The sequence below is a fragment of the Emydura macquarii genome, unplaced genomic scaffold, assembly GCF_026122565.2.
Source record: "Emydura macquarii macquarii isolate MOO-44397 ecotype Brisbane River unplaced genomic scaffold, CSIRO-AGI_Emac_v2 contig_719, whole genome shotgun sequence".
In the NCBI taxonomy this organism is placed as follows: Eukaryota; Metazoa; Chordata; order Testudines; family Chelidae; genus Emydura; species Emydura macquarii.
Window position 1 is genome coordinate 18,009,263 of NW_027130856.1, and position 27,801 is coordinate 18,037,063.

The following is a 27,801-nucleotide window of genomic DNA, read 5'->3' on the forward strand; positions in this document are numbered from 1 at the left end:
TCCCACCTGGTGGTGTGGACTCTGTCTAAAGAGTCCTAGGCACCATTTCAGCTGTCCCTGTCAAGTGTTTAATAACAAAGATGATTAGACTCAATTGAGAGTTCTTGTTTCTGGTTGGTTATTCCTAGAGCAATCCTAGGAGCTGCTTTAGGGTCTAGGAGCTAAGCCTTAGACCTTGTGTGGGGACAATGAAAGATAACTCTGAAATCGCACTGGCTGTAAGCTTCCCCACTTCCTGCTGAAATCACTGAGCTGAAATCACTAAGAACTGAATTAAGTAGCAGGACCTCAGAATGTGGTGTCATGGAAGCAGCAGCAGCAACGAGGAGGCAGTAGCCAGCAGTGGTAGACAAAGAGCAGCAGCAGCTGCAGAGACATTGGTTGATGTCCTCTCCCCAAGGGATGGGAAATGAACCCCTGTGAACACACGTCTGAACTCTGGGTCTTCACTAACCAAGGACAGCCAACTGTGAGTGGGAGTGTATCAGAGGGAGAGGTGAGTGATGTGTTCAAGAGACATTCATTCATTGGACTTTCCCACTACAAGCTGGGAAACTGAGGCAAAGGACACTGCCCAATGCACTTTGGAGTCAGGTTTTGCTTATGGTCACGTGCTTTTGAATGTGGTTGCGGTATTTTCCGAAATTAATGCTTGATTCCCTTTCCCTTTTAATAAAAGTTGTCTTTTGTTATACACAAATTCAGTCCTTGCCAGTGGGGAAGTATTGCCTCTTAGAGGCACCTAGGGGTGATGTTAAATTTTCCTAGATTACTGGGTGGGGGCTCAAGCCGGTTCTCTTTTGTACTGTTAAAAGGAACCTCTAGATATGGAACCTGGCCCTTATTGCTGCCAAGTCGACCTGGCAGATGGGTTACACATGTCAGTGGACAGCAGTTTGTATTTCACACCATGTGATACTGGAATAAGAACAGTGATGATCACATCAACATTTCAGGTTAGTGTTTGTGAGATGAACACCCAACCCCCTCATGACCAAGGTGCTCACTGCAGTTGCAAGTCTGGTAGCACTGTATAAATGACTTCTGTAAACCCTAAGCCTACAAGTATAAATAAGAGAGTCTTCATGACTATTCATTCCCTCATGTAGTCAGATATTTTATAAGAAGTGTGTAAGATGTCAGTCAAACCACACAGTGCAGCAGCAAAATAAGTGTAATTTATCAAAGTGGTTTTTCCCCCACTCCCAAGTCTTTATTGTCCATGTAAAAGATACCTATTTCTGGATCCAGACTTGATCATTTTGATATTATGTAAGACCTTCAGGCTTTTGGTATGATTGTACAGTACCCATCACAATGGAACTCCAATCCTGAATGGAACCTTTGGGGACTACTACAATTAAAATAATAAACAGTGTATGGTGCCTTGTTAGAGGACTCTGCACTGAGCTGAATTTCTCCTAAAGTGAACAAAATGTGAATGTATAAATAAAACAGTGTCCTGGGTCCACCAGCTGACAAAGCAAGTGGTGAGGAGGGGAAATGATGGACTCAGCCATGCCCTCATTGATGTGGACTGAGATAACAACTTAAGACACATAGTGGTCTTTGGGAAGAATAAAGGACTTTTGTGTTTCTATGCAAGAGGCAGGCCCTACTAGGAAGGGGAGACACAGACTTTGGAGTGAGCTATCAAGAGAGGAAGTCAGTTCTAGGAAATGGCTACAAACAACTAACAAACTTTGCACTTTAAATTCCAGATCCATTACCAGCTTTATCACTTATTTTCATCTTTATATTCTCCCATTCTCTCAGACTACTTATCTTCACTACAGCACCAATGTTTAGCAACAGATTACAAAACCATCTCCTTAAATGGGATTTTTCAGACTTCTTATTGTGTAGCCTCATTTTTTTCCCACAGTGAAAGGAGATCACAGCCTCCAGGAAGCTTACCTGTAATTTATCTACAGCCAAATACAAAACAACAAAAATAGCAAAGGAAAGAAAGAACTAAAAATGGTTGTTAGTTATACTTACTCAGGTTCCCAGCTGAATCCACACAGTAATAAATCAACAGAATTATTCATTCTATAATAGATATCTATAGTTAAAATGAAAGGATCAAAAAGTCACAAGTTACTTTCCTATAAATACCTTCCATGGTTAATGTAACTGGTCACAAATATCAGCTGAACAGTATGTACACACTACATATAATAATTTATATATTATTGGATTTTTTTTAAAATTCAAGAGGAACTATATATTTCTTTGAAGTATGTACACATATCTCTGAGAATCTCTTTTTAAAAAATGTACTAAATATAAAGCTACATTTCTCTGTCAATCTGTGGGTACTGCAGTTCATTTTAAAAATTTACTAATAACTGATCAATGAACAGCATATGTTCCTGTTTGTCCCCATACAAGCACAGCAATGTCAGTCTTATGCTCTTCTCTGCTGGTCCTCAAAAGGGCAATCTGCATGCCTGAGGAGAGACCTACATCCTTTTATCTGAATGGCTGCAAGCTTCTAATTTATCTCAGAAAAGGAGTGAGATCCTCTTCTTTCATATGCATCACGAGCTGGTGTCTAGATTGTTCAGCCTAGACGACAAGAGTAGGACATCTAGATTGTATAGTCTAGATGACAGGAGTGGGATGTGGTGGTTTAAGAGGCAAAAGAGCAACCAGCTAGAACTATCTCATGATCTATAAATGACATGCAATTATGGTTGGAAAGGTGACAAGGCAAAGTGTGCACCTTCTACCTGGCTTTTCTCTAAAATTATATTTCTGTTAATTATGGGCTGAAGGGTAGACTGGCAGCTCACTTCCCAAGTGAAAAACCTATTTCAACACTACCCTCTTTCAGGTTGTAGAGGAGATAGAACTCATCAACTCAACTCCGTCTTGGGAGGATTCTTGCCTGGAAGAATGCCACAGGATATCCCAAAGGAAACAAGAGAGGGAGGTTTCCAAAAAAGGCAAAACAGCAGAGGAGTATGTATGATTCATCCTCAGCTTTCCCTTTGTGTTTGTATTTTTCTATATCTAAGTCAAGCTAATTCTGAAAATAAACTGTGAATGCCTAGTGCCATGGCCATGCACATAACCTAGTTCCTTTATACACACATGTGCTTCAGCACACATATGCTTTGTAATGCAGCTGTCTCCTTTGAATATTCTATAAGCACCTATCCCCCTGGCCTTTCAGTATGTTAAAGAATAAACCATGTTGTGAGAGAAGTTTTATTCAACCCTATTTTCAACATTAACAGAAGTATGTTAATCAAAGTATACATTTAAACAAATATATACAACCAAGGGTATGCAATTACAGGGTGTGACTGCAGCTCAAGTAAATACACCCACACGAGCTTTAATTTAGCTAGCTTGAGTCCCAGAGCACTGCAGTGAACCTGAGGCAGCAAGTGCTTCAGCACAGGGTGTACAAGCCTGCCCAGAACTTGCAGGGCTAAACTATCCTGAAGTGCACATTGCCATGGCTTCTCTGCACTGGGACCCGAGCTAATTACATTAAAGCTATCTTGATATGTCTACTCGAGCTGAAATCACACATTGTGATTGCATTGGAGGCTCTTATTTAAAGGGAAAAAGAGCAAAAGTTTACCTGATTCCTTTGAATTAAATATCGTGGTATTGTCACATAATTTCTGATCGTTACGGACACATTTCCATTTCAAGTTACCCATAAAGAGCTGGAGGCCTACAAGGGCAAAGACGCTTAAGCAGCAAATGGTCAGGATCATCACATCAGCAAGTTTCTTAACAGACTGGATAAGTGCACCTACGACGACCTGTAGTTCTAGAAAAATAAAATTGAACAAAATGTAGCCTGAGAAAACGGTATGTAGACCCATTTGACTATGTTCCACAGCTTCAATTATGTAAATAGGTTCACATGCACTGCACAATTTTTCAACTCTATGCCATAAAATAAGGTACAGTAAAACATGGGATTGTGAATAAAATAGTTTTATTCTAATTTCCTCACCAACCTTGGTTTTTTACTTTCCTCTGAGGCTGACCCTCATTCCCTAAGGTCCTGACTTGGCAAAGTATGCAAGCACGCTCTTAGGAATTTTGCTGAATAAGGATAGACTTTTGCATGTGCTTAAACTTAAGCAAGTACTTTGTGTTTTGCTGATTTGAAGCTTAAATCAAAGTAAAACTCTAATTGACTTCAAGGAGTTTTATCTGAGAAGACAGTGCGTGACAAGGCCCATTATTTTAAAAAGATAACCTATTTAAGACAAAGGAAAGAAAAAGTAGCTAATTATAAATAACGGGCAAGTAGTAAGGCACAAAATAAATCAAATCAATGGGCAATAGTAATTCTATATGGAATTTAGAATTCATATTGAAAATAAGATTTCTGAGGAGACAACCTGCAGATACCAATAATACTGATCAAACGCAGGAAAGATGGTGAGACCATGTATCTCAGACTAGGAAGTAATGCTAGCGGTTACTCTGTAGCTAATACAGTTCTGCTCCTAGCACATAAAGCTTTTAGGAGAGGATTAGGGCTGTGAATGTATACACTGGGGTTTGGAGTTGTTTTTAATTATTTATTTACAAGTGAATTTAGTATTCATGTAAAAGGTATTGCATGCACAATCCTGGAGACTGTAGTGATTTATTTTCCATATTCAATGTACAAGAGTCCCATCCTTAAATACAGTACTTCCAGAAGTGTTACAGATGATCTGTGCAAAAACAGTCTCACCATGTGCAAAACTAGTGGCAAACTACACTGAAGATTTGTAAGATCAAAACCGTATTACTAATTTTGTGGATTTTGTCTGTCTTTTTCCACCACAGAAATTAGAATTAACTTTAATCTTTGTACTCAGTGTGCTGAAGGCAGGAACAACAATCACAGATTTTTTAAAATTACTTATTAAGCACTTAATTCTAGTAGCATATATTTACAACAGAATTTATAATGTTTGCTAACATTTACAATGTTTGCTAAAAGAAATGGCATGTAAATTTCAGCTGCAGTTTTAGGGCAAACCTTGAAGTCCTTACTCATGCAAAACTCTTATTGACTCTTGTTCTGGACCAAGTAACAACTTCAACACTGGACCCTTACTGCTTAACCTCATTTTCACCCAACATTGTTTTCAGTACTTGAAGTATTCTGAATACTTTTAAGACTAAAGGTTTTGTTTATGTCAGGATAGTCATACACAAAAAGTGACATAATGAATGAAAATAACAGTGAAAGAATAAGAGACAGAAAACATTTGCAGCTGAGATCTGATCAGCAAGAATTGTTGCTTCTTACCTGGGATTACTGAAATAGCTTTTAAAGACCTGAGTATCCTGAAAGTCCGAAGAGCTGAGATGTTACCATAGGATGAAAATAGGCTCACAAACCTGTAAAATTAAACCATAGTTATTTAAGTTACATGAAAGAAAATACTACTGAACTGAATGAACAGGGCAACCATTTTGTAAGGCTGTTTTAGGCATCAACCTTTCGGAGCATATCCTCATGTAAAATATTTTAAGAGTACAAACATACCATTGTAAGGCTTGAGATTGTTTTCAGCTAGCAAGTTGTATATCGAAACTCATGTAAATGGCTAATCCTCAAGGACAATGGCTAGTGTAAACATCCGATGACTCAGGTAGCCAGATGTCCTCTTAGTGATTTTAATTCCAATAAGAACAGCACATTTGCTTTTAGAATTTCTGGCTGTCTGCCACTTATCTGTAAAGATCTCCCCCTTCTTCCTCTACCCTACCCCCCATAGTGTGTAACCCTAGCATCCTTGATGTAAGTAAAGTGAATAAAAGTGTCTCTGCATGTATGTAACGACCATTATCACTGTTGTCCTCTCTGTATTCGTAAGTGAACAGATAAAGAATTTAAAACAGACTATGTAATCGATAAGAAAGGGTATATAATTGACCATTGTAACATCATGAAGTTGAAGCTGATTTATTGTGAATAAACCTCTTCAGTATTGTTTATGCTGCCTGATTCTTGGAGAAAGAATCCTTCGTGCTTTACAATTTGGCACAGCGAGCAGGGTGCAACTGGGATCCTCGAGGGCTTCCCACGATTAAGGACAGAGGTGAGTACCTTTTATACTTACCACCTCTGGTGCGCCCCTTGGTCTGGGACACCCCGAGATACCCCTTTGCATCCCTTTTTATACAAACCACATATAAGGCACATAGACAAGATGACTAAACAGGGATTGTGTTTTGGGGTTGTAGTTTTGGCCATGTTTTCGGGGTGCAGGGATCGCTTCAGCGAAGGCTGCACTGCCAAGTACTGAGCACCAGTGTATGTGCTTCAGTAGTGCTGAATACAAGGGTGTGCTTGGCTGGTTCCCCTGAAACGCCATTTAAGTGGGTTTTAGGAAGCTGGGTGCGAATTGCCCCAGGGTGCTTCAATGATGCCCTCAACAGGAGGAAAAATCATTGACTTTCTAAAAGAAAAACTTGCAAAGATTCAGAAATCTATGGTAAAAGATGGATGGACAGGTATAAGTGTAAAAGACAGTTTGTTATGGTGGTCTGGTCAGACGAAAGGAAGGCTAGAAAAAGGAGTTGTAATACTTTACTGTGAATATGAAAAAAAGGTAAAAGAGTTAGAAGAACTTCAAAAGGCTTTCACATCAGTGCAGAGCCAAAAGGCAGATCTGAACCACAAATTAAATGAACTCCAAATGGAGAACAGTGCTTTAAAGGTTAAAATGAAAGAATGTAACTCCTCTGCACATCATATTACTGCTATCATGCAACAGGAGGATCACACCGTTTTTGGTTCAGACAATGATAATGAAAGTAACCAAAAAGAAATTAATTGGAAACAGTTCACAAAACAAAAACAAAAATGGAAGCTGGCACACACGGAGGGAACTCGGGGTAATTGGCTTCTTCCTCCTCCTCCATTTAACCCAGACCCTGGTGCCAGTGCTCCTCTGGCCCCATTCCAAGTAACCACACAATGGATGGGACAGGGAGATAACAGAACAGCTCGCACACTTATAAGTATACTCCTCTCAGTACTGAGGAAATGAGGGGCTTATTAAAGGATCTCCCAGATCTAAAGCCCAAAGACCCAAACCTGATATTCTGGAAAAAGATAAATCAGATGGTTACAACATATACGTTACATCCTAGGGATCTCCATATCCTAACTAAAGCCAAATGCCCCGACCTCTCATGGGCCAAAATCCCTTCAGAAGAACATCGAAGTAGCACATGGGCCTCTGTTAAATTTGAATCAGAAATCGACATGACCCGTGCCTGCGCTGGCTTTAAAGAAGTCGTTCAAGAAGCTCTGGGTAATGGAGCCGGTAACTGGGGATTAATAGTCGGATGTGTGCAAGACAAAGATGAGCCTGCTGCCAAGTATTGTGAGCGAAAGTGGGAAGTGTATTCAAGTAATGCAGGTATCTCAGACCCCAACAAGACCAATCAGGCATTCTTAAAAATGTTAAAGGAAGATTTCAAATCCCATCTGCAAACCGCCCTTAATTTGGGAGTAAACCCAGGCTCCGATTTTGAATCTATCTGCCTGTGGGCTTCTGAATGTGAAGCTCGACAAGCAAGAGATAAGAAAGAAAAACCTGCCCGCATTTCTGTGGTAGCAGCAAAAAGTAAAATAATTTGTCATAACTGTGGGGGTGTTGGGCATACCCAGAAAACCTGTAGGCGTAAAGTCCAAAAATCTATTCAGGGACGGGACCACGGCCAATTGAACCCCCGCAGTACTCTACCTTTTCAGTCTGGTTCTGGCCCCGCTCCTACCATCCCCGCCCATTTTGCCATGTTTTTTCTGTGTGGGATTGGACATTGGGCAGCTGGATGCCCAATCCGGACGACCCCGGGTAACCAACCCAAGCCGACAGCTCAGCCCACTGCCAACCCCTACTCACATCTGAGCAGGGAAGAAATGGCTTTTAAACTCCATGACCCGCTAGGATTAAGCGGCCCCCTTATCCATCTGTGCTATGGAGGCGGATATAAATCTCTCAAGACCACATTTGCAAGCATGGATAAGGGGCCGGCCATGCACAATTCTTGTGGACATGAGCATCCGTTTCCCATACTGACCTCCCCCTACACATTACCAAAACAATACATTACTATTTCAGGGGTAGGAGGCATGTGCATCACTGCCTACCGGAGCCACCCTGTTCTTATAGAATCCAATCTATTTTTCTGGACTCAATCTTTTAATGTAGCTCCAAATGCTGAGGGAACTATTTTGGGCATGGATGCCCTCTGCGATCTTGCAGCTACCCTAAATCTCGCTCAGAGCACAGTTACCTTTACTGATAAACTCATGCGCACTCATACTATTCCCCTTCGCAGCAACAAATTTCTTTCTTCTATTGCCACTGCTAAATCTGTAACTCTCACCTGGAATACCTCTAATCCTTTTCAAGAATTATGTTCCAGGTTTCCTTCCATCTGGGCTGAGGACAAGTTATCTTGAGGCTTGGTGACTGCTCATCTCTGCCCACCCATCCAGGTTACCGGTCAAATTCCCCCACCTACCAAACAATATCCTCTCAAGCCTGAGGCCTTAAACGCGGTAGGTGACATTATTCATTCTTTACACCAATGAGGCATACTTGTTCCCTGTTCCTCCCCCACCAACTCTCCTATTTGGCCAGTTAAAAAACCTGATGGCTCATGGCGCCTTACCATCGACTACCGCACTGTTAATCAATATGCAGATAAACTTGCCCCCATTGTAGCTGACCCATCAGTCACCCTTTCGGGCCTTGATCATTCTTACTGCATCTTCACTCTGCTAGACATTGCAAATGGCTTTTGAAGCCTCCCCATGCATCCAGAGTCACAACACTGGTTTGTGTTTACCTTTGGCCCCACCCAGTTCAGCTGGACTCGTTTGCCCCAAGGACATCATAATTCTCCCACCCTCTTTCACCGGGTTATGGCAAAGGCCCTCTCTTCAGTAGACTGGACTTCTGCCAATTCTACATGTTTGCAATATTTGATGATTTATTGCTTGCTTCCTCCACTGTCTCTGACCACTTACATGCCCTTCAAATGCTACTCCAGGCCTTAGCCAATGTGGGCTTAAAGGCCAACCCTCGGAAAGCTCAGATAGCTCTACCTACGGTTCAATATCTGGGTTACACGGTCTCCCAGGACTCCAAAGCCCTCACTTCAGACCGTTGGATCGCAATTGCTGCAGCCCCGCAGCCGACAACAGTTCGGGAATTACGTAAGTTAATGGGTCTCCTTAACTTTTGTAGACAGTATATCCCATCATTTTCCACCTTAGCACAACCCCTCAATGACCTTCTTAAAGGGGCCCAAGCCTCCCCAGATCCCATCTCTTGGTCACCAGAGCATGACCACTGCTTAATGCAGCTTAAAACAGCCCTCCTTTCGGCTCCAGCACTCGGGTTCCCCCACCCGTCAGTACCATTCGAGTTCTGGACCCATGTGCAGGATGGCCATGCTATTGCTGTACTCACTCAGAACCACGGTGACAGGCGCCGCCCTGCGGCCTACTATTCCACCCAGCTTGATCCAGTAACTCTGGCTTTTAACCACTGCCTTCAAGACGTAGAGGCAGCCTCCTGGGCTGTTACTGTTTCCTCACCTTTGGTTTCTGGAGCCCCCCTTACAATTTTTGTGCCTCATGCAGTTCACAAAATCTTGGATGGGGGCTGCTTCTCAAAGGTCACCTCAGCATGATGGTCCAAGTGCGAATGCACCCTTCTAAGCCCCCACATTACAATTGCACATTCTAACCTTCTTAATCCTGCTACCTTAATGTCAACAACAGGGGAACCTCATCAGTGCCCTCTTTCTGAGGACACCATTATACAGGACCGACTTGTGTCTGAACAACCACTCCTCTCTTCTGATCTTGTTTTGTTTGTTGACAGATCCCGATACTATGTCGCCGGTCAACCTTGTTCCAGCTGGGCAGTTTGCAACCTGTCACGTACATGCCTCCGCTCGGGTTCCTTGCCACTTTCCTGCTCTGCTCAAGTAGCTGAATTAGTGGCACTAACAAAGGCCCACTATGCATTTGGGATAGTTCATGACTATCTTGATTCCTGGACTAATAGGGGTTACCTCACTTCATTTGGTACCCCTCTTAAAAATGGGGGGTACATTAAAGGCTTATTGGAAGCAGTTAAAAAACGTTCTAAGCTGGCTGTGGTTAAGTTCAAGGCACACACCAGAAACAATGACCCTCTCTCTCTTGCAAATGCAGCTGTAGACAAGGCTGCTAAAAAGGCTGCAACAATTCCACAGGAAAATCTCCAAGTGGCAGCCACCCAAACCCCTGACCTCAAGCAAATTTCACTACCTGAATACAAGAACAATGCATTAGAGAGGAAAAATGGACATGGATTGAAAATGCTTGTAAAACTGATAATGCCAACACTTGGGTCACAAAGGATCAGCAATTTGTAGCCCCTAAATCAATTGTGGCTCACCTTTGTGATCTCTATCACCTACCAACCCACCCGAACCCAAAAGCTATGTTGTACCACATCAAGGGAAAGTGGTGGTGGCCCAAGATGACATCAGACATACATGACTACTGTCGGCGGTGTCTCGTATGTGCTAAATGTAATGAAGGCAAAAAGCTTAAAGTGGCGATGAGACACCAGCCTCAACCCACGGGTCCTATGCAAAAGATTCAAATCGACTTCATAGGCCCCTTACCACCTGTAAAAGAAAAAAAATATTGCCTGGTCATAATTGACCATTTCACCCGATGGATTGAAGCTTTTCCCACCTCTAAAAATGATGCCAGCACAGTGGCCCGCTCACTGGCCAATGAACTTTGCCCTCGATGGGGCTTACCATGTTCAATGGACTCAGATCAGGGAACCCACTTTACAGGACGAATCATGAAGGAAGTCTATTCTGCTATAGGCATTAAACAAAAATTTCACTGTCCATACCACCCTGAGAGCTCTGGGCTAGTGGAACGAGCCAATTGGACACTGAAAAAGAAAATTACAAAAGCCTTACTTTCACAAGGAACTAGTTGGGTGGCTCAACTACCCACGGCTCTCCTCTCGATGAGGACAACTCCTAATGCCACTACAGGAGTTTCACCCTTCGAACTCATTACTGGAATGACCATGTCTTTGGGGGAAGGATGTATAATTCTGGCTCCTCTCCCTCTGGTTTCTGATACTGCATGGGAATACATCAAATGTTTAAATGAAGTTTTGCAGCTTTTGAGACTGACTATCAAAGACAGACAGGAAACCCAGGACTCCCCAGAATCCCCCTCCTGGGTGGACATACAGGAGGGAGATCAGGTCATGGTAAGAATATACAATCCTGGTGTACTCCAACCAAAATACTCGGGTCCGCATATGGTATTGGTCCATACAGATACACCTGTAAAGGTACAAGGAATACCAACATGGGTTCACAAAACCAGAATTAAGCTGTATAAATAAGTTTATCTAATATGCGTTCAGTGCACTAATTTTGTCTTTTCAGGTGAAAATGTGGTTCCTCCTAATGAACCTTCTCCTGGGCCTCAATGCCACATACTCCTGGGACCTACCCGTAGTCCAAATCACGCAAGACACCTGCCTCAAGGCTGGCCAATACATGCAACTTCCCAAAGGGGGAGACAGCGAGTGGGTAAGAAAACCCGATGTATGGCTTACTACCCCACCTTCTGGAAAGGGACCCATCGTAATTCCTGGGCCCATCCACAGCTCAGATTATAACAGAGTCTCATTCCTTCTACCCACCCCCGGGAGCAGAATACGACTACCTGCGTGTAAATATACCGGACGCAACTGTACCTGGAACTTCAACCCTAAGGACTGCCCGCCTATCCACACTATAGGGTATCCACCAGGCCCAGCCGAATGTGTCCCATTTTCAGAACGTAATACAAGGAGACGACCCTTCAAAGCCCTCCCCTTCGAGTGGACCAACTTCACTTTCTCTATAGCCTTTGACGATACCATTGATATCCACAATATTTACAGTTGCTCCAGCAGTCTGGGAAACTATACCTGTATGTGTAGATACAGGTATGGAAATGGTATACAAAATGTTTTTGGGAAAGGAATAAGCCTAGGAGCAGGATGGACAGAACTTTCACCTTTGCTATGGGAACCTGGGATGGAGGGACGGTATTGCCAAGAACACTGTTCAGACCCTGTCAGATGCCTGGGATGTTCAGATGTAAGATGTTATAACTTGACTACTTGTGGTTATATCCCCTCTACCACCTGCCCTGTGCTCCACTCCACCCCTCCTGATGGTATTATCCATTTGGGATCTAATAAGACACTTCTACATGATGTAATTATGGTTTCCGTTAAAGTTAAATATGATTTGTCTAAGTTTGCTGTACCATTACAAAATGTATGTTTAGACCACCTTAATTCTTTACAATGGCTACAAGAACAGTTACAGTTACTAGTGCACCAATATACTGACCGCACCCATGCAGTAAAAAGACAAAAGCGAGACATCTTAGGTGACATTGGGGGAATATTTGGAAGCTCAAATTCCATGATAAACTCGCTTAATGCCAATGCGGATAGATCTTACAATGCCTGGGTTAAAAGCCAGACTACCCAGGCCCTAAAATACACTGATGCTGGCTTATTATACTTTCACTGCTATTGATGCAGCCATGGATGGATTCTAAACAGCAATTAAAAAATTCTCCGATATCATAATTAATATGACTATATCCCAATCTAAGGGACGCGCTTGTGATATGTTAGCTCGTGATTTGTTCAATATGTTAAAAGAAGATATGTTAGGTATATGCCTTGGTTCCCCCCCACCCATACTCTCTCTTCCTCTGCACTTGCAAACTTGGCAAATATATCTGCTCAGTTAATTGTTGCCTCCCCCTTAGCCCCTGAAACCTCTTCCACCCCCTCTTTTGATTTTCTTCTTACATACCCTTTCGTTATCCCCACCCATGTTTTTCCTTCCTCTTTTTATTTTAAATCTATTGGTTATGTGTCTAACAACACTGTTTATCAAATAGGACTTTCCGGCTTTATGTCTCCCTCCCCCAGTGGCGGCATGCTCATAACAACTTTGGACTGTTGTACAGAAACAGCTGACTATATCATTTGCTCTTGTTCTACCCTCCGCCCTTTGAATACTTCTTCTTCTGTGGTTGTTACTATCCTTCCTCTCCTGGATGCTGAGACTGCTGTTCAAGTATCTGCCACGCGGTGGTGTTTTATCAGCACTGCATCATATTACAACTACGGCCCACTACAGTGTCCAGCCAACGCCTCCATGTGTCTACAGATTACAGACTTCTTTACACTGGGTGACATTAATTTGCCTGGCCGCATCTTCACTGGAATGACGACACTTCCTTGGTGGCATGGCAATCTATATCCAGACAATACCCCTGTCCAAGTGGCAAAGGAGCTGCTGGCTAAAGTGGTCCTTGCTGCTGCCTCTGTGTCTGCCACCGTTCATAAGAACACTGCTAAAGGCCGTGTGATGGTCCAACTCTCCACCCAGATTGTAACCCGCTTAGAAGATTCAACTTCTGGCCCATCATACAACCTCATCACCTGGTGGACTATCCTGCAAATAGCTGCCGCTGCTGTTTCTCTTTTTGTCCTGCTTTCATCTGTGTGTATGTGCTGTTACTTTAAGCACATGATTAATAACTTCACTACATTCTCTACTCTTGCTTCCACCCCGTTTTCCTCCCCCATCCATACCACCTCCCCCGTATAATCCTAAAGTAGATCATGAATATCAAAGTATCTAAATAATTGACCATATCTCACTTATGGGTTCGATTTGTCAAACAGGAGGGAACTGTAAGGCTTGAGATTGTTTTCAGCTAGCAAGTTGTACATCGAAACTCATGTAAATGGCTAATCCTCAAGGATAATGGCTAGTGTAAACATCTGATGACTCAGGTAGCCAGATGTCCTCTTAGTGATTTTAATTCCAATAAGAACAGCACATTTGCTTTTAGAATTTCTGGCTGTCTGCCACTTATCTGTAAAGATCCCCCCTTCTTTCTCTACCCTACCCCCCACCAAGTGTAACCCTAGCATCCTTGATGTAAGTAAAGTGATTAAAAGTGTCTCTGCATATATGTAACGACCATTATCACTGTTGTCCTCTCCAGATGGGACAATGTCTGTATTTGTAAGTGAATAGATAAAATAAAACATACTATGTAATCGATAAGAAAGGGTATATAATTGACCATTGTAACATCATGAAGTTGAAGCTGATTTATCAGACTTCCCGGTATCGTGAATAAACCTCTTCAGTATTGTTTATGCTGCCTGATTCTTGGAGAAAGAATCTTTCATGCTTTACACCATATAATCAAGGATTAGATCAAATATTTTCAAAGTACCTGTCAAAATCAAGTACCTAAATACATATTTGAATTAAAAGGATGAGACCTTGCCCAGCACTTAAAGAAAAAAAAGAAGAGGCAATTTTTATTTTGGTGCTAAATATAAATTTGAATGTCTAATTTTAGGCACTCATTTGAAATATTTGGCCTTAATATAAGGTTTTTGTATTTACATTCATTTACTTATTACTTGATACAAGGCTAGTTTGTAGAATCATAGAAACGTAGATCCCTGTAGCAAGGCAGGTCCAAGTATACCTAGACCATCCCTGACAGGTGTGAAAACCTACCATGATGGGGGTTCCACAACCTCCCTTGGCAGGCTATTCCAGTGCTTAACTATTTTTATAATTAGAAAGTTTTTCCTAATATCTAACCTAAATCTCCCTTGCTGCAGATTAAGCACATTACTGTTTGTCCTACCTTCAGTGGATATGAAGAACAATTGATCAAAGTCCTCTTTATAACAGCCCTTAACATATTTGAAGATTGTTATCAGGTCCCCTCTCAGTCTTCTTTTCTCAAGACTAAACATACCCAGTTTTTTAAGTGGGTATGTTTAGTCTTGAGAAAAGTCTTCAGTCAGGTCTTCTAAACCTCTCATAATTTTTGTTCCTCTCCTATGAACTATCCCAAGTTAATCCACATCTTTCTTAAAATGTGGCACCCAGAAATGGACTCAGGACTCCAGATGAGGCCTCACCAGTGCTGAGTAGAGCAGGAGATTAACTTTCCATCTCCTACATACTCCTGTTAATACATCAGATTGATATCAGCCTTTTCTGAAACTGCATCGCATTGTTGACTCATGTTCAATTTGTGATCCACTATTACACCTAGATCTTTTACTGCAGTCCAACTCCCTCAACTGTTATTCTCCATTTTGTGGTTGTGCATTAGATTTTTCCTTCCAAAATACAGTACTTTGGACTTGTGTTTATTAAATTTCATCTTGTTGATTCCGGGACAATTCTCCAGTTTGCCAAGGTCATTCTGAATTATAACAGCACTCAGAATTATACGCGGTCAATATCCTCTCTTTGTTCTGTTGACACCATTGCCTTTCTGTTTAAACATATGTACGCTCCTAAAAATGAAATGTATAGAACCTTGTGACTGGGTACACGACTCTGCTCCTGGAGAGTTTTGCCTGGATATGTTTTAAGCTGGGAGGACATATCTTTTGGGAATATTACATAGAGGAGCCTCATAATCGTACACATGACATTGCAACAAACATATTACAATAACAATAATTCTCAGTGCATCATGAGCATTCCAAAAACATCTTACATGCAGTGGGTCGGAGAATGGACATTAAGGAAGGATAGTGTAGATACTAGGGATGTAAAAGTGTAACCATTTAAACTGGGGGGAGGGGAGCGGCAGCTTGGCTTGGCTCCCCGCCAGCAAGAGCAGCTGGGCAGCTTTTCCTGGCATGGAGACTTGGAGCCCAGCCATGGGGGGAGGATAGCCGCAGCTGGGCTCGGCTCCACACAAACAGCGGGGAGGCACGGAGACCAGCGCAGGGGGGAGGGGTAGCCACAGCTGGGCTCGGCTCCAAGCAAGCAGCAGGGAGGCATGAAGCCCTGCGTGGGGTGATGGAGGTGTAGTCGCAGCTGGGCTCAGCTCAGTTCCCTGCGAGTGAGAGCTGCCCAACAATGGCTCTGCATGCATGGTGGGGGGGAACCACAGCTGGGCAGCTCTCACTTGGCAGTGAGGAGCTGAGCCCAGCACGGTTCCTTCCCCCCCATGCGTTTAACCGTTTAAATGTTCATTTTTAGATGTTTAAATGGACTTTTAATTAAACTAACTTTTACATCCCTAGTAGATACCAGTCTAGTAGGTGGTACTGGCAGTAGAATGACTGTGCCAAATCAGGTAAGGAATGTGAGCGAAGCCAAACAGCAAAAATTAAGATGTTTGTATACCAATGCGAGAAGCCTGGGTAACAAAATGGAGGAACTAGAGCTACTGGTAAAGGAAGTGAAACCAGATATAAGGATAACACAAACATGGTGGAATAGTAGTCAAGACTGGTGTACAGGTATTGAAGGGTATGTGCTGTTTAGGAAAGACAGAAATAAAGGTAAAGGAGGTTAAGTACCATTATATATCAATGATGAGGTAGACTGTAAAGAATTTAGAAGTAATGGAATAGATAAGACAGAGTCTGTCTGGGCGAAAATCACATTGGGGAAGAAAGTTACTAGAACTTCCCCGAACTGCTTAAGGTGTGCTACAGACCACCAGGATCTGATTTGGATATGGATAGAGACCTCTTTAAGGCTTTTAATAAAGTAAATACTAGTGGAAACTGTGTGATTATGGGAGACTTTAACTTCCCAGATACAGATGGGAGGACAAGTGCTAGTAGTAATAATAGGGCCCAGATGTTCCTGGATGTGATTGCTGACATATTCCTTCACCAAATAGTTACTAAACCAACAAGAGGGGATGCCATTTTAGATTTGGTATTGGTGAGTAGTGAGGACCTCATAGAAGAACAGGTTGTAGGGGACAACCTTGGTTCGAGCGACCATGAGATAATTCAGTTCAAACTAAATGGAAGGATAAACAAAAATAAAACTGTGACTCAGGTCTTTGACTTCAAAAGGGCTAACTTTAAAAAATTAAGGGAATTAGTTAGGAAAGTGGACTGGACTAAAGAACTCATGGCTCTAAAGGTGGAGGTGGCTTGAAATTACTTCAAGTCAAAGTTGCAGGAACTATCTGAAGCCTGCATCACAAGGAAGGGGAAAAAATTCATAGGAGTTGGAGACCGAACTGGATAAGCAAGCATTTCAGAGAGGTGATTAAGAGAAAACAGAAAGCCTACAAGGAGTGGAAGATGGGAGGGATCAGCAAGGAAAGGTCAGAAGGTCATGTAGAGATAAAGTGAGAAAGGCCAAAAGCCAAGTAGAATTGGACCTTGCAAAGGGAATTAAAACCAGAGTAAAAGGTTCTATAGCCATATAAATAGAAAAAAAAGAAAGAAGAAGTGGAACTGTTAAATACTGAGCATGGGGTGGAGATTAAGGATAATCTAGGCATGGCCCAATATCTAAACAAATACTTTGCTTCCGTTTTTAATTAGGCTAATGAAGAGCTTGGGGATAATGGCGGGGTGGCTGATGAGAATGAGGATATGGAGGTAGAAATGACAACATCCGAGGTAGAAACCAAACTCGAACGGTTTAATGGGACTAAATAGGGGAGCCCAGATAATCTCCATCTCAGAATATTAAAGGAACTAGCATGTGAAATTGCAACCCATTAGCAAGGATTTTTAATTAATCTGTAAACTCAGGCTGTACCATATAACTGGAGAATTACTATCATAGTTCCTATTTTTAAGAAAGGGAAAAAAGTGATCCGGGTAAATACAGGCCTGTTAGTTTGACCACAGTAGCATGCAAGGTCTTGAAAAAAGAAAGTAAATTTTGAAAGGGAAAGTAGTTAAGGACATTGAGGTTAACAGTAATTGGGATAAAATACAACCTGGCTTTACAAAAGTTAGATCGTGCCAGACTAACCTGATCTCCTTTTTTGAGAAGATAACAGACATTTTAGACATAGGGAATGCAGGGATCTAATTTACCTAGATTTCAGTAAGGCATTTGATACAGAGTTCCACATGGGAAATTATTAGTTAAATTGAAAAAGATGGGGATTAATATGAAAATTGAATGGCAGATAAGGAACTGGTTAAAGGGGAGACTACAACGGGTCATACTGAAAGGTGAACTGTCAGGCTTGAAGGAGGTTACTAGTGGAGTTCCTCAGGGATTGGTCTTGGGACCAATCTTATTTGACCATTTTATTACTGACCTTGGCACAAAAAGTGGGAATGTGCTAATAAAGTTCGTGGATGACACAAAGTTGAGTGGTATTACCAATACAGAGAAGGATCAGATGACCTTATAAAACTGGAGTAATAGAAATAGGATGAACTGTAATAGTGAAAAGTGCAAGATTATGCATTTAGGGACTAATAACAAGAATTTTTGCTATAAGCTGGGGACGCATCAGTTGAAATTGACAGAGGAGGAGAAGGACCTGGGCGTATTGTTTGACCACAGGATGACTATGAGCTGCCAATGTGATGTGTCTGTGAAAAAAGCTAATGCAGCCCTAGGATGCATCAGATGAGGTATTTCCAGTAGAGAAAGGGGGGTGTTAGTACCATTATCCCTAAAGATATCATTGATAAAATGTTGGAAGATCACTGGGACATTACTCAGTTCAAAGGGCTTCACCAGATATTTGGTATGGAAGGCAGTCTTCCGCTCATCCTTTTCCCACACCCAAATCAGGTTATAGGCTCCATGGAGACCTAGACTGGTGGAGAGAAGCCTCTCAAAGAGTTTGTTGATATGCAACAGGGGTACCGATTCTGGATGGTTATTTTATTCAATGCTTGTTAGTTCACATGAGAACAGAGAGTCATCTTTCCTTGCCATAAAGAAGATCAGAGCCCCAGCCATGGATGTAGAAGGTCAAATGAATACCTTTTCTGAGTTCTCTCAGAGATAGTCTGAGTGCCTGTAGTTCAAGTTCACTGAGAGAGTAGACATACCCAAAGGGAACCTCAGATCCAGGCTGGAGATCTACAGGACAATCATACTACCAATGAAGTGGAAGCCGCCTTCTTGTCGAAAAATATCCACAAACTCACAGTATTTGCTGTACCCCCAAGGCTGCTGGGAGGCTCTTGGGACCTGCAGAGACCCCTTGAAGCTGGCTCTCCCTGTTCCACAATCAGAGCCAATCAGGCGATTCTGCTGCATAGCAACTATGATTCAGCTATGAATCCTCTGCTGTTCGCTACCCATGTGGAGCTAAGTGATCCCAGGCTGGGCCGCAAGTCCTAATTTCTGATACGCTATGGTAAGCACAACACACTTGTCTCCTCTGCTCCCTACGCTGGCTCCCACAGAATTATGAATCATGTTAAAGGTCTGAAAGACTACCTAAAGCTCTAGAATGAAAACCACGGCCAACAACTTTGCTCCTCAGGCACAATGGAACTCTTTATCATAAGGGGAATACTTTTCTATGTGGGACACAGAACTTTCTCAGAGTTTGGTCCAAGACTGCCAAATAAATTCCCCGGAAACCAAGGACTATCACAAACTTTACCATCTTCCAGTCCATGTACAAGGCACATTTCTTTAACCTTGCCTTCTCTAACATAATACATAGCAACATATATATTAAAAAAAGTCCCTGCCATAACAGGACATTCCACTCCACACACTTCTCCCCCTGGTGACAGGATAAGAGAACAAATAATATGTGACAGATGTTGGTCACGTTACAGGTGATAGGAACATACGTAGCTAATGCAGAGATTATTGCACTGGGGGGGAGGGAGAAAAATGGAGTCCAGCCAGGGCCACCTTGCCCCGTCCCTGCCCCAGCATCCGTTTGGACCCAGAACTGAGTAGGAAAGACTCCAAACACACTCTGAGGTCACTAGGACCCACCAGGTGATGCCTCTTTTAGCCTATCATGTGACATTGGGGGACAAATGCAGAGAATAGCCTGCCAGAGACTCCAGCCAGTAAGAACAGGTGCAGCAAAAGCAAGGACCCCTGGACATTCCAATCAAAACTATAGAACGTTCTTTCTCTGCCTTGTGTTGATTGGTTATTTCTTGCAGCTCAGCCCGCCCTTCTCCACAGTCTCTTCACTTGAGTTTCAGTCCACACCTGCTCCTTCTCCTCTGCCATGTCCACTTCAGCCCCACTTCCCATTTAGCTGATGCCCTCCTAAGTAAACCCATGCAAAAAAAAATTAAAAATCATGGCATTAATATCACATTTGCCATCCATCGCACTGTTCACTGTCCTTGTATTTTTACCCTTTCACCCACCCTGTGTCTGTCTTATCTATTTAGGCAATATTATCTCATTGTTTCCTTGTGCTCCTTCATCTGCCTGTACCATTCTGTTTTCATTTGCCTTATATTTAGATTGCAAGCTCTTTTAGGCAGAGTCTTTGTTCTGTGTCTTTTGTTCTGTGTTTGCACAGCATTTAGCACAATGGGATCCTGGTCCATGACTAGGGCTCATACACAATACAATAGTACAAATAATTAATAAAAATAAATAGGTAATGAGCACAATTTAAGAACATACAGAGAACAGAAAGTGAGTTCCACAACAGACATGAGCATACATACAACAATTCAGTCACAATCAAAGTCCAAAGCATGTGTGATGTCAAATACTCTAGAGAACTTCAACATAAGCAAAATATAGTTTAACTGAATGTTAGCCCCTTGGGGAAAATAAAACAAAAACAGCATGTTACTTACGTCACAACAGTAACAATAAAATCCACAAAGTTCCATGGATCTCTAAGGAAGGTGAATTGGTTCCAAACAAATCCTCTTGCTAATACTTTTATCAATATTTCACAAGTGTAAATGCCAGCAAAAGTGTACCTGAGAAATAAAGTGTCCAAGAAAGCAATAGTATTTAAATGAGAAATGTTTCAGGGAACCTCAGTTTACTTATGTTATGAGCTATCTCCTATGTGGATGTAGAGAATTTATGATAAATGGGACAGTACATGTTCAGGCTACTGCCAGCATTGCAATGTGTTCAAGTTTGAATAAGGCATTCCCTTCCTGAATTTGTAGCCTTATTTGCATGCAGTTGTGAAAACAGTATGCACAAATTTGTGCATATTTCTGCCGAGTATTTCCAGCCTTTAAAAAAGATAAAAATTAATAACACAGAATTCTTTATCTTGAATAGTCTGGAAGGGCTGTTCCTCTTTTAAATATTTACTCAAAAAATCAAAAATAAACCAAAAGACCCAACCTCCCACCACCACCAAACTGAGCCCTGGTCTACACTTACCTGGTGATTCAGCAGTAGTCGATGGGAGTTATGCAAGCTACGCAGAGTAGCTTGCGTAACTCTCGTCGACTGCTGTGCCTCCCTTCTGCATGGCATCTTCACTGCACTGCGCCACTTGAGGGGGTGGTTTACCAGCGTCGACTTCTGGATCGACTGAGTGGGTCTTCACTGACGCTCAATCGATTCAGATAGGTTGATCTGACTGCCGTCAGTATAGACATACCCTAAGTCATATTAATATGGTAATCCCCAAATACTAGAGGTGAAATCTGGGCAAAACTTCCTTTGACTTTAGTGGGGTCAGGATTTCATCCCCGAAGACTGACTATGTTACTTTGGATGTAATGCACAGTTACAAAATGTAACAAGACACTATAATAATCTTTGCTTTTTAATGTAATGGGCTAAATTGAGGCTGTATTCAATACAGGTGCATAAAATAACAACTATGATGCTAAGAACCTTCCCACCCACCCCCTTTATGGCCTCCCTACAGGGACAGACCATAATTGCAGCTAATGAGCTCCCCAAATTATAAGGTATACTGAGGGTTAGAACCCCCATGCAGAACTGCTTCTCCTAAAAGGGTGAGGAAGAAGTTGAGCCTCCCAGCATCTTGCATTAACCAGAGAAGTTAGGTGGCAGAGAAGCTGTGCTCTAAAGACTCTCCCAAGCTATATCGACACCCAAATCCCCAGAGGCCAGGAAGGAAGACTCCACACACCAAATCCTATCCTCATTTAATCTCTTAGGTCAGTTCTTATTCTCCCTTCTTTGGAGCAGGAGGAAGAATAAATAAATAGCAATAGGAGTACTTACTCAATGTTTTTGTTCTCTAAAAACACAGGTGGAATCATCATTGCACAGTTGAGGAGAACCGTGAATGTAATAAACATAATGAACAATGTAAATAATGAATTAAGGAAAGATATGAAGTTTTCCATCATTGAGAATTTCATGTTCAATAGTCTTCACATTGAGTTGTCCCTCCTTCCATAGCAGTTGGAGGCATATCAGATCTTTGCTGAGGTAGGGCTAAGTTAATGAGAAAAATTACAACAAATTATCCACATTTATAACAAAGCCTTTCAATCAAAAAAGAAGAAAAAAGTATTCCTCAAGTCCTCCCAGGGGGTCAACCTGTTGGACATTAACAGCAGGGTGACCTACATGAACATGAGCATGCTGTGTTGCTGGGAGTTTCTTTCACAGACCTGAAGAAGAGCTCGGTGTAGCTTCAAAGCTTGTCTCTCTACCAACAAAAGTTGGTCCAATAAAACATATTACCTCACCCACCTTGTCTCATAAACCACTCAAGAAAGGAAAGAGTTAGGTGAGAAATTTTCTTTCAGGACAAGTCTTTAATTGGGATATTAAAAGCAGTGCAGCATCCCAGAAAGGAAGAACATCAACTATGGTATGTACATATAGCCACAACCAGTGGACTGAGGTACATGAGAAGAGTTTACTGAACCGGTACTTATTGTAGCACACTTCTGCCAAATAATGCATTCATCAACAATTGGATATCTAACCTACAATGTCCCAAAACGGTGAAGACAATCCTCTACAGATCTCTTCATGAGGTGCATGAACCGTTTCTGCCCATGGCACAGCTGTTTTCCCCTTCTGAAGTATGGGGGGGGAGCTAATTTCTTTATTTTATAAGCCTCTCCAATATAATCTTGATCTATCTGCTGCCTCACTTGCAAATCCTATATAATTCGGCAGATTTTGTTCTTGGAATCTAAGCCACATCTCACAAGCTCTGAACAAGGCCAAATTCAAACCACTCACAGCAGCATCCCTATATATTTTGTCTATAAAATGTCTTTCCTGGTCATGATGTCCAACATGAGCACCTCTGAACTAGGAGTGCTTTCTAGTAAGTGAACATATTGTGTGTCACACCAGAAAAAGCTAGTCCTATATGCCAACTCTACCATTATTCCAAAAGTTAACACTCCATTCCCTAGATCCCAAGAAATTGTCCTACTCTCTGCTCTGTTCTTAAACACCCCCAATGAATTTGAGTGGCACAGTATGGATATCAGAAGATCTGGTAAGTGTTGTGTATTTTGTGTGCTGCCTAGTTGCCGTAGCAACAGAGCCTAGCATGTTTCCATAGCAACAGAGTTAGAATATTAGGGGATAACTCAACCAATTCTGGCTGGTTTGCACATGTAATTCAATAAAGACTTTCTGTGGGTTTACATCTCTCTGTGTTCTGTGCTGATTTCTCTCTGAATACAAGTAATTTCCAAGGATTTAACATAACAAAAGTGGTGACAAGGACGACGGACTTGTGCTGCACTGGCAAAAAGCAAAAGTAAACGTAAGAAAAACCTTTTGCTGTTCTGGGGGCCGGGCTGTTTGTACCGACTGTGAAACTGAAAGTAAAGCAGGCTGTGCTTTGGCTAGCAGTGATAGTGAATGGAAATCACCAGCAATTGTATTTGAATGACCCCAACACACATGAATAAAAGACAACAAAAGACAAGGAAAAAAAAAAGAGGGCAGCAATGGCTACACTTACGGGGCCCTGGGACCTTTGATGAGACTCTGGAGCAATGGAATTCATATACTGAGCATTTTCAGCTTTTTGTTATTGCAAATGAAATTACAGATGCAAAGAAGGTGCCAATTTTCTTAAGTGTGGTGGGAACTAAAACCTATAATTAACTGAGCAGCTTAGTGCACCCTGATAAGCCAGAGACAAAATATTACAGTGACATTGTGAAAATCCTAGAGGCACATTTTTCCCCAAAACCACTGGTAATTGCAGAGAAATTTAGGTTCCACAAAAGGAATCAAGAAGAAGGTGAAACAATTGTGCAATCTGTAGCAGTTCTGAAGAAACTTACTGAGCACTGTGAATTTAATTATGTGTTAAATGACACCCAGCATGATAGGTTAGTGTGTGGTCTGCACAATGAAGTAATACAGAAGCGCCTATTGACAGGCCCAGCTCACCTTGCAGAAGGCCATTGAAATTGCAGTCTCTATGGAGCTGGCAGCAAAAGAAGCACAACAGCTCAGTGCATCAACCAGAGTGCATAAGGTGTCACAAGAACCTACCCACAAGACAGTGGGGAGCTGGGAATGTCACCGCTGTGGAAAGCCTGGTCACCATGAATCGGAATGCTGGTGTAAAGACCTAGTATGTCAACACTATGGCAAAAAGGGACACATTGAGCGTGCCTGCAAACAAAAGAAAGAAGAGTCAAACAGAACAGGCAAACAGGAGAAAAAAGACTGCTGTCTGGCGGACCAAAAAGGAAAATCTGTATGCAGTAGAGCAGACTCAGAATGATCAAAGTGACACCCAGTCAGATGAAGAAGAGCTACTCCACATCTTGTCCATGGTAGTTGGCTCACGTAAATACTGGGTAACCCTGCTGTTGGAAGATAAACCTTTACGCGTGGAACTGGACACTGGTGCAGCAGTTTTGCTGGTCTCAGACACTGTATAAGGAGAAGCTAAAGCATCTCCCGCTAAAGCCGACAAAAATTGTTCTGAAGGTGTACACTGGAGAAGCTGTACCCATGTTGGGCACTACTGATGTTAAGATGGATCTCAATGGACAGACTGCTAAATGTGGACTGCTTTGTGGTGGAAGGCAATTACCCAGCCTTAATTGAAAGGTCATGGCTTAGGAAGATCCAGCTGAACTGGGCAGAAGAGCACAGGATGACTAAAGAAGAAACCAGTCTGACAGCTGTATTAAAGAAACATGTTGCTGTTTTTGGAGAAGATCTGGGAAGTATGAAGGGAATCGCTGTGAAATTGAACATTAAGCCTGACAGCCTACTAAAATGTCTAAAAGCCAGAATGGTGCCATATGCCATCAGGCCAAAGTTGAAGTGGACCGCTTGGTCAAAAATGGAGTCCTAGTACCAGTTACTCACAGCCAATGGGCAACCCCAATCATTCCAGTATTGAAGAATGATGTCTCTATTCAGATTTGTGGGAATTTTAAGGTCACTATTAACCCAATGTTGTGGGCCGAGCAATACCCTCTTCCACGGATCGATGACCTCTTCACTGGCTTGACCGGTGGACAAAAGTTCAGAAAGATTGATCTGAGGCAGGTATATTTACAGATGCACATCGATGAGAAGTCCCAAGAGTTGTTGATTATCGTGACACATAAAGGGCTGTGTTGATACTGTCACTTGCCCTTCGGAATAACGTTTGCTCCAGCTGTGTACCAGAGGGCTATGGACCAGATCTTGAGTGGCTTTCCAGGAGTCCAGTGCTATCTTGACAACATCCTAGTCACTGGCAAGAATGAGGAGGATAACCTTAAGAATTTGGAGGCTGCCCTACAAAGACTGGAAGAGTACAGTCTACGGAGTCCGCAAAGACAAATGTGAATATTTCCAGCCCTCTGAATATTTGGGACGTATCATAGATGCTACCGGCCTTTGTAAGGCTCCTGCAAAAGTCAAGGCTATTGTGGAAGCTCCACCTCCTCAAAACATAAGCCGGTTTCACTCTTTTTAGGGCTATTGAACTATTATGAAAATTTTATTCCTCAGATAGCAACACTACTAAAGCCACTACATGAACTCCTTTCCAGAACAAAGTCTGGAAGTGGACTGAAGCCTGTGATGTTGCATTTAAAAAGGCTAAACGCGCACTGCTAAATTCAGAGGTTTTGACACATTTTGATCAGTTCTTACCTCTACAGTTCGCCTGTGATGCTTCTCCTTATGGCGTAGAAGCGGTTGTGTCACACATTATGACTTCTGGAGAGGAGAGACCCATTGCTTTTGCATCATGCACCTTAAGCAAGGCAGAAACTAACTATGCCCAAATCAAAAGTGAAGCACTGGGAATCATTTCTGGAATTCAGAAATTTCACCAGTACTTGTTTGGACGGAAGTTCACACTTCTCACGGACCATCGACCTCTAACATCCATTTTTGGACCACGTACAGGCATTCTACCATTGGCTGCAAGTCGTATGCAATGATGGGCATTGTTGCTTTCCGCACACAAATATGAGATGAAATATTGGAGATCCACTCTGCACTGCAACGCAGATGGTCTCTCAAGACTGCTTTTACCTTTACCAGTTAAACATCAAGATATTGGCCGGAAAGAAATCTTCTACTTTGAACACGTAGAGAACACACCCATCACTGCTATTCAAGTAAGGAGGGAAACTCGCATTGACCCAGTACTGTCCCAAGTTATGGACCTAGTGATGCATGGAATGTCTCTACAGGACTCTCAGGTCTCACCCGACTTTCATCCCTACATGTCTAGGAGGATGGAGTTATCAATCCATTCTGGTTGCTTGTTGTGGGGAATGCACGTCATTATTCCACCACTACTGAGATCGCAGCTGTTGGAACAGCTACATTCAGGTCACTGTGGAATAGTGCTCATGAAAGAAATTGCATGAAGCTACTTTTGGTGGCCTGGCCTGAACAGTGCCATTGAAGAGAAGGCAACAGCTGGAACTTCATGTCAGTGTGTGAGAAACACCCTTCAGTTGGCGCCTCTACACCCATGGGACTGTCCTGAAAACCCATAGCAGCGTATTCACGTTGATTTTGCCAGCCCATTTGAAGGAAGCATGTTCATGGTTGTTGTTGAATCCCACTCCAAAAGGTCAGAAGTCTCTGTAATGCCATCCACTACTGCTGAAAGCACTAACCAGAGACTGCGTGAAATCTTTAGTCATTTTGGTCTGTCAGAACAATTGTGATTGACAATGGACCACAGTTCGTCTCTCAGGAGTTTGAAAATTTTATGAAAGCAAATAGGATACATCACATCACTTCAGCACCATATCATTCATCCACCAATGGATCAGCAGAAAGGTTTGTGCAGGCAATGAAACAAGCTTTAAAATCTGCACAGGGACATTCGTCTGTTCAAAAGCGTCTGGATATCTTCTTACTATCCTACAGAAATACACCTCATGTTATGACCAAAGCGTCTCCGGTCTTTCTAATGATGGGACGACAGCTGCACACTTGCTTTGATCTGCTGAAACCCTCCACAGCATGACAAGTTGTGCAACGTCAACAGCAAAACCAAGTCATCAGACATGCACACAGAGCAAAAGACTGAACCTTTAGTCCTGGACAGCCTGTCCTAGCTCGAAACTATGCTTCTGGAGCTAACTGGGTCCCTGCTACAGTCATCGCCCAGATAGGACCTATTTCCTATACTGTCCAGACTGCAAATGATCTCACCTGGCGGTGACATGGAGATCAATTGTTGCCAGGTCATACAAGTTCCAAGGCCACATCTCCAGTTGAACTGCCTGACCTCACCATAGCAGGTGAGATATCATCGAGTCAAGAGTCACCCGTTCCTGACTCCACTCCTCCATCCACCTTTGCAGCAGATACAGCCCCCTTCACCTGTTTGAACTACGAGTCCTGAACCCATTGTTAGACCCGCACCAATAACACCTGATGGTGCAAGAACACCAGAACTCTGCCACAATCCACCTAGAGAGAGAAGGCCTCCTCAATGGCTGGATCTTTAGCTAGGGCAAACCTACATTTATGGGGCAGAATAATCCCCAGGGTGTAGCCAGGAAATGA

The 27,801-nt window shown here is 42.4% G+C and overlaps 1 protein-coding gene across 1 annotated transcript in view; it reads right to left on the minus strand.

The window, feature by feature from the left end:
* Positions 1-27,801, minus strand: part of LOC137149193 (sodium channel protein type 5 subunit alpha-like) — a 145,611-nt gene that overhangs the window by 112,044 nt on the left and 5,766 nt on the right. The window contains exons 3-8 of the mRNA XM_067542553.1: positions 22,051-22,137; positions 20,682-20,810; positions 5,282-5,373; positions 3,599-3,793; positions 2,727-2,744; positions 2,002-2,065 (exon numbers count right to left, since the gene is read on the minus strand). Coding sequence (XP_067398654.1) covers positions 2,002-2,065; positions 2,727-2,744; positions 3,599-3,793; positions 5,282-5,373; positions 20,682-20,810; positions 22,051-22,137 — 585 coding nt within the window. The remainder of the gene's footprint in view (positions 1-2,001; positions 2,066-2,726; positions 2,745-3,598; positions 3,794-5,281; positions 5,374-20,681; positions 20,811-22,050; positions 22,138-27,801) is intronic.